At 47.7% G+C, this 15,000-nt stretch overlaps 1 protein-coding gene across 1 annotated transcript in view; it reads left to right on the top strand.

Moving 5' to 3' along the window:
- Positions 1-10,627, top strand: part of esama (endothelial cell adhesion molecule a) — a gene marked incomplete at its 3' end in the record, with an annotated part of 70,226 nt that extends 59,599 nt beyond the window's left edge. The window contains exons 2-7 of the mRNA XM_080530345.1: positions 4,619-4,764; positions 6,990-7,191; positions 8,052-8,207; positions 8,866-8,988; positions 9,491-9,620; positions 10,018-10,627. Coding sequence (XP_080386471.1) covers positions 4,619-4,764; positions 6,990-7,191; positions 8,052-8,207; positions 8,866-8,988; positions 9,491-9,620; positions 10,018-10,627 — 1,367 coding nt within the window. The remainder of the gene's footprint in view (positions 1-4,618; positions 4,765-6,989; positions 7,192-8,051; positions 8,208-8,865; positions 8,989-9,490; positions 9,621-10,017) is intronic.
- Between the last annotated feature and the right edge of the window lie 4,373 nt (positions 10,628-15,000).

Genomic DNA, 15,000 nt, shown 5'->3' with positions numbered 1-15,000 from the left:
TGTGGGAACATCTATACCTCCATCATAGAGCAGCATCATGTCTATAGAAGAAGTAGCACTGTAGTCTCCCTGCACCTCATACCTCTTTGTTCCTGCTCCCTGCTAACACCAGCCACCCCAGGAGGTCTGTGTGGAGACAGACGATAGCTAGGAGACAGATGATCGCTCCCATGGAAACCAAGAAACCAAGAGTTGAAATTAACTACGTGTTATGTCAGACTGGCTAATGCCGCTGCCCGTACTGAGCAGAACCAGAGACCAGGTCTCATCTGTTCACACGCCGACCCGTGTTCCATCTCAGCGCCATAATGAGTCATTATGTCATTATGTCATACTTAGAGATGATCTATCTGGGAGTGTGAGAGGATGTTCGAGTGTGGGTGTGAGTGATGTGTGGGTGTGAGGTCTCAGTGTGTAGTCTCAGTGTGTAGTCTCGGTGTGAACCCTCAGTGTAGGTAGATGAGGAGTAATTTAGTAAATGGACTGAATTATATAGTCGCCTTATTCCAAAGCACTTTACAACGGCCTCTCATTCTCACACACATTTACACACCAATGGCGGCAAGCTACCATGCAAGGCGCCGGCCCGCTCATTCGGAGCAATTTGGGGTTCAGTGTCTTGCCCAAGGACACCTCGGGGTTCGAACCGCCGCTGATCTGCCGACCTTGCGATCATTAGACGCCGGCTCTACCTCCTGAGCCACAGCCGCCCCATGTGTGGAGTGGGTGAGGGGGCGAGAGAGTTGTGAGTGCGAGGGTGGGCCTGTCATGAGTTACAATCTCTTGCTGGCTTCTACATTGAGGTTCCTTGAAAGTAAACGTACAGAACCGTACCTGGGAAACCGCCCCGGGGGTCCTATAATAACAGACATCAAAGTGTTTCTGTCTTTTATAGAAGTGAGCAGGTCAAAGAAAGAAAGTAACAGATTGAAATCAGCAGCTCTAGTGAGGCGTAGAGAGAGGGGAGAGGCTGTAGGGGAGAGGGGAGATGTGTGAGAGGAAGCAGCGTGATGGTTCTCTGTCTGTGTGTGTGTGTGCGTGCGTGCGTGCGTGCGTGTGTTTCAGCTCAGTGACTTCTGCAGTCAGAAAGGTACAGCAGAGGGAGGAGAGAGGGAGAGAGGGATGAATGAATGAAGGCATTAGGGAGAGAGGGAGCAGGAGGAGAGACAGAGGGAGGAGAGAGGGAGAGAGGGATGAATGAAGGCATTAGGGAGAGAGGGAGCAGGAGGAGAGACAGAGGGAGCCAGAGGAGAGAGAGAGAGAGAGAGAGGGATGAATAAGAGGGAGAGAGGGATGAATGAAGGCATTAGAGAGAGAGGGAGCCAGAGGAGAGAGAGAGAGGCTACGTAAGGTGAGGGATGATTAAAAAAGAGATGTAGAAAGCTTGTCTCCTTCATTAGAGGGGGTCAGTGTGACACACAGAAGGTCTCTCTCTCTCTCTCTCTCTCTCTCTCTCTCTCTCTCTCTCCTCTGGCTTACTCCTCCTCTCTGAGACAGGGATGGAGGAAGGGAAGGAGGGATGGAGGGATGAGAGGAGGAGGTGGAGGATGAGAGGAGGAAAGCTAGCAGCCTAATGACTCACAACCTGGGAGAAGAGATAAACAAACACACACACACACACACACACACACACACACACACACACACACGAGGGGGCAAATGGCATTCATTAGAGCCGGTGTCAAAGCCATTGCTTATTATAGAGAAGGCGCATTAAACACGTACGTACTCTCAGCTAATGAGCAGAAACGCAGAGTTAGAAACACACTCTTCTTCTGTCTCTGTCTGGCCTGAGGTGCATTATGGGTCAGTGCGGCTCAGAATAGTGTTATGTTGAAGGAATGATATCCTGGTATGATACATAAGATGATGCGATTCGTATCCAAACTATAATATAACTGTGATATGTATCAATCGAATGGGAAAGTGTGTCCAAACGTTTGACTGGTATTGTACTTTTCATGGCACTGTGTGTTGTTGACTGTGATAGGTGGGTTGAGGTGCTGCCCTCGTGTGGTTATGTGGAGTCATTGCAGCCTCTCTCTGATCACTCAGTCTGAACAGTCGGGGTTGGGGTGTTCAGTGTGTGGTGTTAGTGGTTATTCTGATGGGGGGCAGATGAGATACACTGCCCTGCCTAAGTAGTGGTATTTGTAAACACATTGTATTTCTTTCTTCTTTTCACTCTATACTCGCAAGGTTTGGATCTGAAATCAAGTAATGATGGTTAAAGTATAGATTATGACATTTGGATGTTTCTGATCGTTTTTTCTGATTTCTCAGCCCAATAATGACGTCCTTGACTTTCAGTGACATTTCTTTGGTCCTTATGTTTTAAAAGGCAAAACGTTATTGTAAATTAGCCTGCCTCCTACTCAGAAAAAATGCAAGATAGCTTCATACTAGCTTATCCTGATGTGGTTTTGAAAATGTAAGGATACTGGGGTGGTCGAACGCACATATCTAGGAGAAGTCATGAAAGGAGGTTCCTGAAATGTGATAGTCAAATGACCCCACCCATGACTGTTCTAGTGTTAAAAGGCACCTATATCATCTGGACATGTGGTTTGGACGGTGTCCTATCAGTTCACTACCAACACAACTCACTACCAACACACCTCACTGCCATCACAACTCACTACCAACACAATTCACTACCTACACAACTGACAACCAACACAACTCACTACCAACACAACTCACTACCTACACAACTCACTACCAACACAACTCACTACCAACACAACTCACTACCAACACAACTCACTACCTACACAACTCACTGGCAACACAACTCACTACCAACACAACTCACTGACAACACAACTCACCACCAACACAACTCACTGACAACACAACTCACTGACAACACAACTCACTACCTACACAACTCACTACCAACACAACTCACTGGCAACACAACTCACTACCAACCCAACTCACTGCCAACACAACTCACTACCAACACAACTCACTACCATCACAACTCACTGCCAACACAACTCACTACCAACACAACTCACTACCTACACAACTCACTACCAACACAACACAACTACCAACACAACTCACTGCCAACACAACTCACTACCATCACAACTCACTACCAACACAACTGACTACCATCACAACTCACTACCAACACAACTCACTACCTACACAACTCACTACCTACACAACTGACTACCTACACAACTCACTACCAACACAACTCACTACCAACACAACTCACTACCTACACAACTCACTACCTACACAACTGACTACCTACACAACTCACTACCAACACAACTCACTACCAACACAACTCACTACCAACACAACTCACTACCAACACAACTCACTACCAACACAACTCACTGCCAACACTGTTCCACCCCAACGCTGCACCTTTAAGTCCTAAACCAGATGCTAGTGTTGTTTCCTCTCTACCACGCTTTAGGCCATGGAATTCCTGTCTGCCCTGGGTTTGGCAGTGGACGTCACTTTCACAGATTTCTTACTCTGCAGCGGCTGTGTCTCAGGAGGTAGAGGCTGTGTCTCAGGAGGTAGAGGCTGTGTTTCAGGAGGTAGAGGCTGTGTCTCAGGAGGTAGAGGCTGTGTCTCAGGAGGTAGAGGCTGTGTCTCAGGAGGTAGAGGCTGTGTCTCAGGAGGTAGAGGCTGTGTCTCAGGAGGTAGAGCCGGCGTCTAATGATCGCAAGGTCGGCAGATCGGCGGTTCGAGCCCCGTCTGGCCACATGTCGAAGTGTCCTTGGGCAAGACACTGAACCCCCAAATTGCTCCCAGTGAGCGGGCCAGTGCCTTGCATGGCAGCTTGCCGCCATTGGTGTGTGAATGTGTGTGTGTGAATGGGTGAATGAGAGGCTGTTGTAAAGCGCTTTGGAATAAGGAGCTATATAAGTCAGTCCATTTACCATTTTTACTCTCTCTCCTCCTCTCCCCTCCTCTCCTCTCCTCTCCCCTCCTCTCCCCTCCTCTCCCCTCCTCTCTCCTCCTCTCCCCTCCTCCTCTCCCCTCCTCTCTCCTCCTCTCCCCTCCTCTCCTCTCCTCTCCCCTCCTCTCCCCTCCTCTCCCCTCCTCTCTCCTCCTCTCCCCTCCTCCTCTCCCCTCCTCTCCTCTCCTCTCCCCTCCTCTCTCCTCCTCTCCCCTCCTCCTCTCCCCTCCTCTCCCCTCCTCTCTCCTCCTCTCCCCTCCTCCTCTCCCCTCCTCTCCTCTCCTCTCCTCTCCCCTCCTCTCCTCTCCTCTCCTCTCCTCTCCCCTCCTCTCCTCTCCTCTCCTCTCCTCTCCTCTCCTCTCCTCTCCTCTCCTCTCCCCTCCTCTCCTCTCCCCTCCTCTCTCCTCCTCTCCCCTCCTCCTCTCCCCTCCTCTCCTCTCCTCTCCCCTCCTCTCTCCTCCTCTCCCCTCCTCCTCTCCCCTCCTCTCCCCTCCTCTCTCCTCCTCTCCCCTCCTCCTCTCCCCTCCTCTCCCCTCCTCTCCCCTCCTCTCTCCTCCTCTCCCCTCCTCCTCTCCCCTCCTCCTCTCCCCTCCTCTCCTCTCCTCTCCTCTCCTCTCCTCTCCTCTCCTCTCCCCTCCTCTCTCCTCTCCCCTCCCCTCCTCTCCCCCCCCCCCCCTCCCCCAGGTGTCCTGGCGCAGATCCAGATGCCCCAGAGGAGCATGGAGGTGATTAAGGGTCAGACGGTGGTGCTGCAGGCCTCCTACAGCCCCAGCCTGGGCAAGGAGAAGAACACCGTCCTCTGGAACTTTGTGGCCAACAGCTCCAAACTGGTGAGTTCTGACCTCGGGTTATGACATCTTATACAACGGATAGATCCGGTCCATTGTCTCTATTGGTCAGTTTGTGTTCCAGCCGTGCCGATATCCATGACATACGCACGGCTAAATGGAATGTTGACACAATCTTTTCATATTACTTCACGTTTGTATAATATTACCGTTATGGAACGAGAAGCCGTGGTATATCGTGGATATCGGCACAGCTAGCGGGGTGGTTAGGCACGACCCGAAGCGGAGTGCTTTTACACCCCCTAGCTGTGCCGATATCCACGATATACCACGGCTTCTCGTTCCAGAGGGGGGTAGGTAAGACCCTGCGACATACCAGCGTCATGTCCAGTGGGGGTGTACTTGTACATCGAGCTGCCTCACGCTACAGAAACAGGAGATAGGCTCCTGCCCCCCTAAGGGCCGTTAGGCTCCAGAACCATCGCTTCTCAAGGCTACTTACTTTAACTACCTACATGATATGAAGGTAAAGACAGTAGATTGGTTTCATGACTCACTTCTATTACTATTCTGTCTAAGAGGAGTGTCCTGATAACTATACATGCGATGGTATTTCAATTTCAACCTCGAATTATGAATGTATTCAATATGTCAACAGACACTGTTGGGTTTCATTTCATTACATTTAAATATGACCTTTTCCCTCACCCATGTCTTGATTATGGGCAGTTATCTGTGATATACTGTGTTGTCTGTCTTGCTCAGCAGCTTAACAACTGCCGTACAGCTGAAATATTGTCTTGCTTGACCATCTGTGCACATAACGTTGGGGGATTATGTTTATGAGGGATGTTTGACTGCTGTTATTCGGTTAATCTGGCAAAGCTCTTCCTTCAGAAACCCTCAGAAATGAATCAAAGAAAAGGCTTAACGCCTCTGTTTATTCAGTGTATTTTTCTAGAAAATGCCCCGAAACTGAACTTATGGCCTTTTCAAACAGTCACATTTCCAAAAACCAGCACAACTGTGAACTGCTTGGCTTCTCTCTATCCCTTCCTCTCTCTCTCTATCTCTCCCTTCCTCTCTCTCTCTCCCTTCCTCTCGCTCTCTCTCGCTCTCTCTCCCTCTCTCCCTTCCTCTCGCTCTCTCTCCCTCTCTCCCTTCCCCCTCTCTCTATCTCTCTCCCTCTCTCCCTTCCTCTCTCTATCTCTCGCTCTCTCTCTCTCCCTCTCTCCCTTCCTCTCGCTCTCTCTCCCTCTCTCCCTTCCCCCTCTCTCTATCTCTCTCCCTCTCTCCCTTCCTCTCTCTATCTCTCCCTTCCTCTCGCTCTCTCTCGCTCTCTCTCCCTCTCTCCCTTCCTCTCGCTCTCTCTCCCTCTCTCCCTTCCCCCTCTCTCTATCTCTCTCCCTCTCTCCCTTCCTCTCTCTATCTCTCCCTCTCTCTCTCTCTCCCTCTCTATCTCTCCCTTCCTCTCTCTCTCTCTCTCTCTCCCTGCCCCTGTTGTATGAAATGTGCTGTACAAATAAACATAACGTACTGTCTCCCCTGCTTGCACCAGAGCCTGCTGTGATTGGTCAATCCCAAATAAACAAACATCTTTAGAAGATGCTCAACGTTAACTCAACAAGCACTGCTCCTCCTGAGACATCTACTGCCCCCCAGCACTGCGTCTCCTGAAGACACCCGCTTTTCCCCTCTACTGTGTCCCTAAAAACTTCTATTGCCCCCTTGTACTGTTTCTCTGTTCTCCAGTGTCAAAATATATAAAAAACTAACCAAAAAAAAAACCTAGGTTTAGAAGAAGGTGATAGAAGAAGGTTTTTCCTTCTATCAATGGCACCGGGACTGAGCTAGATTACTCTTCCTGCTACGACTGGTGGATTGATGATTCACTTGCTTAGTCAAATGTATTGAGTGTAAGTCGCTTTGGAATAAGGCGTCTGCTAAATGCCAAACATTTAAAGATGCTCAACGTTAACTCAGCAAGCACTCATCACCTTCTTGTGGCTGTTGTCCTCCTCTCTTCTCCTCTGTCTCTCTTCCTCTGTCTCTCCTCCTCTGTCTCCTCTCCTCTGTGTCTCCTCCTCTGTCTCCTCTCCTCTGTCTCCTCTCCTCTGTCTCCTCTCCTCTGTCTCTCCTCCTCTGTCTCCTCTCCTCTGTCTCCTCTCCTCTGTGTCTCCTCCTCTGTCTCCTCTCCTCTGTCTCCTCTCCTCTGTCTCTCTTCCTCTGTCTCCTCTCTTCTGTCTCCTCCTCTCTCCTCCTCTCAGATCATCTCCTATACCCCCACCTCCATCAGCGTGGGGAACTCCCAGTTCGGGGGTCGTGTGGGGTTCACGTCCTCCATGCCCTCGGCCAACCTGAGCCTCTACATCAACGACACGCAGGAGAGCGACTCAGGACGCTACCTCTGCCAGGTCATCATCCCCGGAGCACAGGGCATGACGGGGGAGCTCAGCCTCAACGTGAGAGGTGAGGAGAAACACCCTCCCTCCCTCCCTCCTCCCTCCCTCCCTCCCTCCCCCTCCCTCCCTCCCTCCTCCTCCCTCCCCCGCACACATACAGGGCAGGACCGGGTAGCTCAGCCTCAACGTCAGAGGTGAGGAGACCCCCTGAGGAGACCGCCTCCCCTCCCTCCCTCCCCACCCTCCCCCCTACCCCTCCTCCCTCCCCCCCCTCCCTCCCTCCCTCCCATGCACACATACAGAGCATGTCTGCACACCCTCACAAATGCACTGCACAATGTCTACACACATACAGTGTACACACACACACACACAGACACACAGTACACACACACACACACACACACACACACACACACACACACACACAGGTAGTATAGTGTATGTTATAGGGGGCTATTATACAGGAGACACACACACACACACACACACAATCTGTTTTTTGTGGAGACACACACACACACACACACTGACACATGCATGAGTCAGTGAGTTTAAACACAGGAACACTCGCACATAAATGTACCCACATCCTGGCTGGCTAGACACCCAGACACAGACCTGTGTCCTTGTTAAACACTAAACACCCTCCACATGTCCCTGTCTTCTGAAGCTGCTGTCCCAGTAATCTGACCACTGCTCCCATCATAACTGCTGTTTACTGTCACCAACTTCCTGTATTATCACACTGTCACCACTGCTAACACCTCACACACCTCTCTCTCTCTCTCTCTCTCTCTCTCTCTCTCTCTCTCTCTCTCTGTCTCTCTCTCTCTGTCTCTGTCTCTCTCTCTCTCTGTCTGTCTCTCTCTCTCTGTCTCTCTCTCTCTCTCTGTCTCTCTCTCTCTCTCTCTCTCTCTGCCTCAGTCCCCCCCGCCGTCCCAGAATGCTCTCTGTCGGGGAAGCCCGTGCTGAAGGGCAACGTGACGCTGAGCTGCAGGTCCAAGGCAGGCAAGCCCGTCCCCGTCTACAAGTGGAGGAAGAGCAGCCCCAGCTCCCAGGTCTTCTTCTCTCCCATGCTCAGTGAGTGGCGGACATTCTGTGACACTGTTGTGGATTTAATTGACTCTTAGTAGATTGAGTAGAACTTACAAAGCACAGAGAGCTTAAATCAATTGTCTCAAATGAGGCCTTTTAAGCGAGAGTAGTGACCTCATCAGGGAGGAAACTTCTATAAATGTGTGTCCCTCTGACAGGAGGGGGCTTTTTGACGCTGCTATTTTCCCTCTGTGCTCGTGTAACTCTGCCCAATCATAATCATCTGCGCCACAAGTTATTGGCACATCTCTTACAGGAAAGAAAGGCCTTCCTTAGTGCTCGATTTGCCAGAATGTAGAGAGACAGACTTCAATTCTCAGCAAGTTTTATATAAAACTACAACAACACGTTCTAATGCTTTGGTCGTCATGTCGGGATCCGATGTAATGATCAGACTTTTCTTTAAAAAAATGTGAACACATTTCCGTGTTGTTGAAAATCAACGACACACTCGCTAGTCAACTAACACAGCTTGTTCTGTGAGCCTGCTAACAATGTAAAGTAGTGCTGTAGTTAACTAGGAAGCAGTGGGGATTACTGCAGTATTTCGGCTCGACTAGCGAGTTTGTGTTGTGATTCTCAACCACGTTGAAATGTAGTTCCCTGTTTCAAAAGTCTGAACGTTTCTCCTGCTGTGTTTCAGATGAGCAGACCGGCACCCTGAAGCTCAGTAACTTGAGCAGCAACATGTCAGGGAAGTATGTCTGCAGCGCCGTGAACCCAGCTGGCTCTGAGAGCTGCTACATCAACCTGGAGGTCATCACCTGTAAGTTATATACTATATACTACTATATATAACCCAGCTGGGTCTGAGAGCTGCTACATCAACCTGGAGGTCATCACCTGTAAGTTATATACTATATACTATATATACTATATATATATATACTACTATATACTACTATATATAACCCAGCTGGGTCTGAGAGCTGCTACATCAACCTGGAGGTTATCACCTGTATACTATATACTATATATATAACACTATCTCAGAGGAAGCAGAAAGACAAACAATATCACATTAATGTATTATTATTATTATTATTATTAACGTGGATTTATATAGCGCCTTTCATAAAACCCAATTCTAAAGGAAATGGTCAGACAGACAAAACAGAAAACAAACAAAACAAAACAGAAACAGTGACTAGGGGCCAAAGGCCTTGGTGACCAGGTGGGTTTTGAGTGGGGTCTTTGTGGATCACTGTGGGGCGAGTGTTATTAACTACGTGTCTTCTCCTGTGTGTGTCTTTGGTGTTGTTCTTCAGCCACTAACGCAGGGATGATCGCCGGCGCCACGGTGGGGTCCGTCCTGGGCTTCATCTTCATCATCCTCTTCCTCGTCTACCTGCTGAGACGACGCAGAGACGCTGAGGAGGACCTGGCCAACGACATCAAGTATGTGTATGAGAGAAAGAAAGAGAGAGAGAGAGAGAGACAGAGAGACATAGAGAGAGAAAGAAAGAAAGAGAGAGAGAGAGACAGAGAGAGAGAGACAGAGAGAGAAACAGAGAGACAAACAGAGAGAAACAGAGAGAAACAGAGAGACAAACAGAGAGAAACAGAGAGAAACAGAGAGACAAAGAGAGAGAACAGAGAGAGAAACAGAGAGACAAAGAGAGAGACAGAGAGAGAAACAGAGAGACAAAGAGAGAGACAGAGAAAGAGAGAGACAGAGAAAGAGAGAGAGAGATAGACAGTGTGTGCGTGCTCATGTTAACCCGTCTCTCCCCCTCCCTCCCTCCCTCCCTCTCACCCCCTCCCCCCCTCCCTCCCCCCTCCCCCCGCCCCCCAGGGAAGACGCCCAGGCCCCCAAGCGCGTCTCCTGGGCGGCCAAGAGCGGCACGGGCTCCGACCCCGCCTCCAAGAATGGCACGCTGTCCTCCGTCAACACCACCCTCGGCCCCCACCAGAGGGAGCCCCCCCTCCACCACCAGCACAGCCACAACAACCACCACGGCAGCCACCACCACCAGCACCTGCAGCAGTACCCCCAGCGTCCCCCCTCCGACACCGCCTCCATCATCACCTCCACGGGCTCCACGGCGGGCGGCTACCGCCCCCACCCCCGCCACGGGGCTTCTACGCCCACCAGCCAAGCCGCCGCCCCCCTCCCGGGCTACGGCTACAACAACAGCGCCACTCTCCCCCGCGTCCAGCCCAACGGCAGCTCCCTGCCCAGGTCAGAGAGGGCCACGCCGCTACCCCAGGCCCAGGCTTTGCCTCAGGCCTACAGCCAACCTCAGGCCTTGTCCCTGTCCCAGTCCTACAGCCAGCCCCCCCAAGCCCACCACGCACCCCGCCCGCCCCCTCTGCCCTCCGTGGTGACGGCCTCCAACATCTCCCGCATGGGAGGGGTGCCCATCATGGTGCCTGCGCAGAACCAGGCGGGCTCGCTGGTTTAGGACCCCACTAGTCGTGGCTGGGACACAGCCTGGGTGTCCTGCCATCACATCACAGGGTACTGCTCACTGGACGTGCTCCTGTACAGGCCCAGCCCAGCCCTGAGAGAAAGGTGAAAAGTCCAACTGCCGCTTAGGTAGATAGTCGTTCAGTCAGTCGGAACAGTACGTCGAATTCGAGCTTTTTTTTTGCTTTGGATTAATCGTTGAAGTAGGTGAACATTTGGAGTGGTAAGACCTTAAAAACACAGACTGTGTGATGCAATTTGACGATCTTTTTATTTAAGTGTATACTTCCTATACTATATGAATATACTATTTGATACTCTTCAGTTCCAGCAGCACCGTCCTCAGCAAAGTCTGATCGCGGATGAGCGGTGGTATTTTCACTATTTAAGTGTGTACTGAAGTAAGGCTTTTCTTTTTTTTGTCCATATGCTTTTTTATATTCGATATGTATGCAAGGTGTGTGTATACTGTAGATATGAACTTCATGAATGTCTGCAGTATCTTGTTTTCTATAGTATCAACAGATGTCTTTTTTACAAAGTTTTTCCTACTCAGACTGTTTTCCAGCCCTCTGTTTTATCTTCAAAGACTTGTAGTGACTTCTCTCTCTCTCTCTCTCTCTCTCTTCACGATGCTCTGTCAAGCACATTTTATGAAGTGATTTTACAGAATAAGGACTTCTCAAGCTGGGAGCTCAATGTTACAAACATTACATACAGATTTCATAGATAAAATATGACAACTGTTATAATATTATAACAGTTACTGTAGATGAAGGACTAAACTATTTAGAAACACATTATATTCCTCTCTGTATATTAATTTACTTGCTCTGAAAAAAATATTGTTCTCATATTGGTGTAAAGTATAGGATGTACGTACATACTGCTGAATTCCTGCCCGCCCACTTTCTTTAAGAGAAGCATTTTATTTAAATTTTCTACAACATTTTCTAAATGCAAAAATATATAAATGTTTTTTCTTCACATATGTATCCTGTATATTATACAGTATCAATTTCTGGCAATTATATACTCTTTAGGAATAGCGCTTATAACTTAGCTCTTTATGAAAAATAGAAGCATCTATTTGACAGTTTAGGGACTGATAATATTATGGTGGTCATGTACGACTCCACCCTCAAGTTGTACTGGTTCTGAGTGGCTCACTGCCCTGCAGTTGTACAGGTTCTGAGTGGCTCACTGCCCTGCAGTTGTACTGGTTCTGAGTGGCTCACTGCCCTGCAGTTGTACTGGTTCTGAGTGGCTCACTGCCCTGCAGTTGTACTGGTTCTGAGTGGCTCACTGCCCTGCAGTTGTACTGGTTCTGAGTGGCTCACTGCCCTGCAGTTGTACTGGTTCTGAGTGGCTCACTGCCCTGCAGTTGTACATAGGATATTTATTTGTGCTTCAGATGTATTTGAGGATCCGCTCATGGCATATGGACAGGTGTTGGATGCTTACGGACCGATGCTGTTTCAGCTGCTCAATACCTAAAGAAAGACATTTATTTAGGATATCGATAGCCTGCCCAAAACCAAGAGTCTGACATTAACCCGACATTAACATGCACTGATTTTTTAATACAGGACTTTTAAACAATGTCAACTGACCTGTCCAATGTCCACTACAATGATGCAATTAGATTGAAAGGTTCATCACTCAACTAGTCAGTTTTCAGGAAAGCTTAAGAAGTAGTTTATCTATTTTGAAAACCCAGGCCCATTCCTCTCCTACTGTAGACTAGCAACGTTTTTTATTTCACGTTCAGAAGATTGACCTACAAACACTGATCTTACGAGTGTTGCTCTCTCGCAGGATTGTGTTGGGTTGTTTAAGGAAAACCTGGAACACTGACCCCTGAATAACCTCCACTAACCCTCTGTAGGTCGACAAGCCTAGAAGCACACGCCTTGACTGTCAGCAGTATGAATCCAGTTGTTCTGATATATGAAAACATTTATGGACATTTCTTCCCAAGTTTCACGTTTTCTAAGCTCAAAGGAGGTCGAAGGTCAAGATGAGTCCCTGTCCTGTGCCATCTATTGTGGTAATCAAACTGCAGTATTATGTCTCAGATCCCACATGAATGGGATATGAACTCCCATCTAAAATGATGATTAAGTGAACTATCCTTTACTTTATCCTTAACTTGTCTATTACTGGACAATAGCTGTTGTCGTTTACACTGGAGGGGAGAGACCCTGTATGTATTGTTAGAGTTTTATTCACACAGAAGGTCAGAGGTCAGGCAAAACAAGCCAAATGTCGATGCCAAACAAGATTATCCACAGAGTCATAATGATGTGTCTGACATCATTTAGAGTATGGAGACTTTCTCCTCTAAATTAGATATATTTAGTAGTGTTCATTTAGTTAGAAGTTGCTGAGAAGTGGAAATATAAAATTATATTCAAGACAGGCCTTTTGTATTTTGTTATTGTAGTGTAATATGCATTATGTAACACATGAATATAATAAAAGAAAGAAACTCAATATTATATAAATAAATTATACAAACATTGAGAACAATTCATGGATATTAGCTATTTTGTTTTCAATCAGTTATAACTGAAAGTGGATAGCATTAATATACAAACTGATGGCCAAAATGTTGCTAATTTATGTATAAGCTTCACTACTGTACTGTATGTGCAGCGTTTATGAATTTCTTCTACTTTCATGTATATGAGAATACTTTGTATCAATATTTTGTATTAAAATAAAAATGGTTGTCAATGTGTATTTTATTTTTTGATTGTCATAATGCAAATTTGATACAATACAAATAACCAATATGAACATTGAGAATAACAAAGCTACACTATATTCTCGCGTCAGAGAACATAGTATGACTTAATAGTTCACGCTCTGTGAAGCATGTTTGTTCATGGACCATCGCAGGTGACCACCTGACCCAGTCCCCTCAGAGACCCCCATATGAAACAGCAAAGTAAAATGCCCACAATCATGACAGTGTGACATCGTGACTCTCCAGTCAGGTAAGATCACTTGTGGTGTTTTGCCGTTTACTATTTGTGTGTACTTGTGTTGTGTGTACCTGCTTTCCCTTTTTCTCTTCTATAGTGGCCAGTAAAGTCCCAATCTAGTGTTGTATCGCTAAACTTCAAAGTCTCTGACTGTGAGAAGAGAAACTGGGATCTAACCAGCAGTATTGGTGAGTTATCCTCCCGTCTTTATAGTGTAATACCTACCCTTCACCACTAGAGGGCAACAACACCTCTTGTAAAATGGAGGAACCTCCAGTTGGAAAGTCTTCAGGCTTGGAGGTTTTTCACTCCTGTCTCAGCTTGTATGTGGATCATCAGGGGAAGTGTGATACAGACCCCAACCCCACATCCACCCCCCCCCCCCCCTCCCCATAGCTAAATCTATAAACCTGCTAAATCATAGAACAGAACCTACAAACATGTATTCAAATATCCTGTCTGAGAATGAAATGTTCTTGGTACACAGAGTAGTGGAGAGGACAAGAGAAACAGACTTGCTGGCACGTGTTGTTAGGGTAGCATGTTTATTTGAACTTGTGATTAGCAATGTAGCATTCACCTACGTGGGAAAGGAAGTCATAAATATGTCCGTAGCCTTACGAGCCTCAAACGAGCTCGTCTTATCAGTGATCGACAGTCATGAAAACTCAATGATACAACTCCACATGGCAGAATGGGGTGAAATATTATCTTTGACAGTAAATTAAAGCATAACAATGAACAACAGTGTCATGACCAGTGGCGGACTCAGGCTGTTTGAAGGGCAGGGGGGGCGAAAAGAAAAAAAGGGCACTTACTGCACAACATGGGACCCCATCAGTGCACATGGTCAAGTTTAGACCATTGGAAGGGCAGCCAATAGGGCACATCCTCTCATTTTGCCACTCAAACGGGCACTTTAGTGGGACGTGTTTCAACTGTGGGGGCACATGGTCAAGTTTAGACCATTGGAGGGGCACCAATAGGGCACGTCCTCTAATTTTCGCCAATTTTCGTCCTCTAATTTTCGCCACTCAAAAGGGCACTTAAGACCGTCGCCCCCCCTGGCCCCCCCTGGGTCCGCCAGTGGTCATGACCTATATGAAATATTGAGATACAAGTTAAAATAAATGACCGAAGTTAGAAGAGCACTGGATATTATAAAGATTGGCTGTGTGAACAAAAACACGCATTCAGATTGGCTGTGAGAACATTAAGATTGGCTGCACCCGTAATCAATGTTTCTGAAACGACGCTACAGTACTAACAGATAAATGGCTTTTGTATTCAAGAGTTAGATTTCATACGTTGAAGTTCCTGAATAATGATTCAGTCCAGATTTACTACTTGTAAGTAGAACATGTCATTCCTCAATAAC

The sequence above is a fragment of the Nansenia antarctica genome (assembly GCF_963989245.1).
Source record: "Nansenia antarctica genome assembly, chromosome: 4".
In the NCBI taxonomy this organism is placed as follows: Eukaryota; Metazoa; Chordata; class Actinopteri; order Argentiniformes; family Microstomatidae; genus Nansenia; species Nansenia antarctica.
Note: the sequence above shows the minus strand (reverse complement) of the source record. Positions and strands in the feature narration are given on the sequence as shown.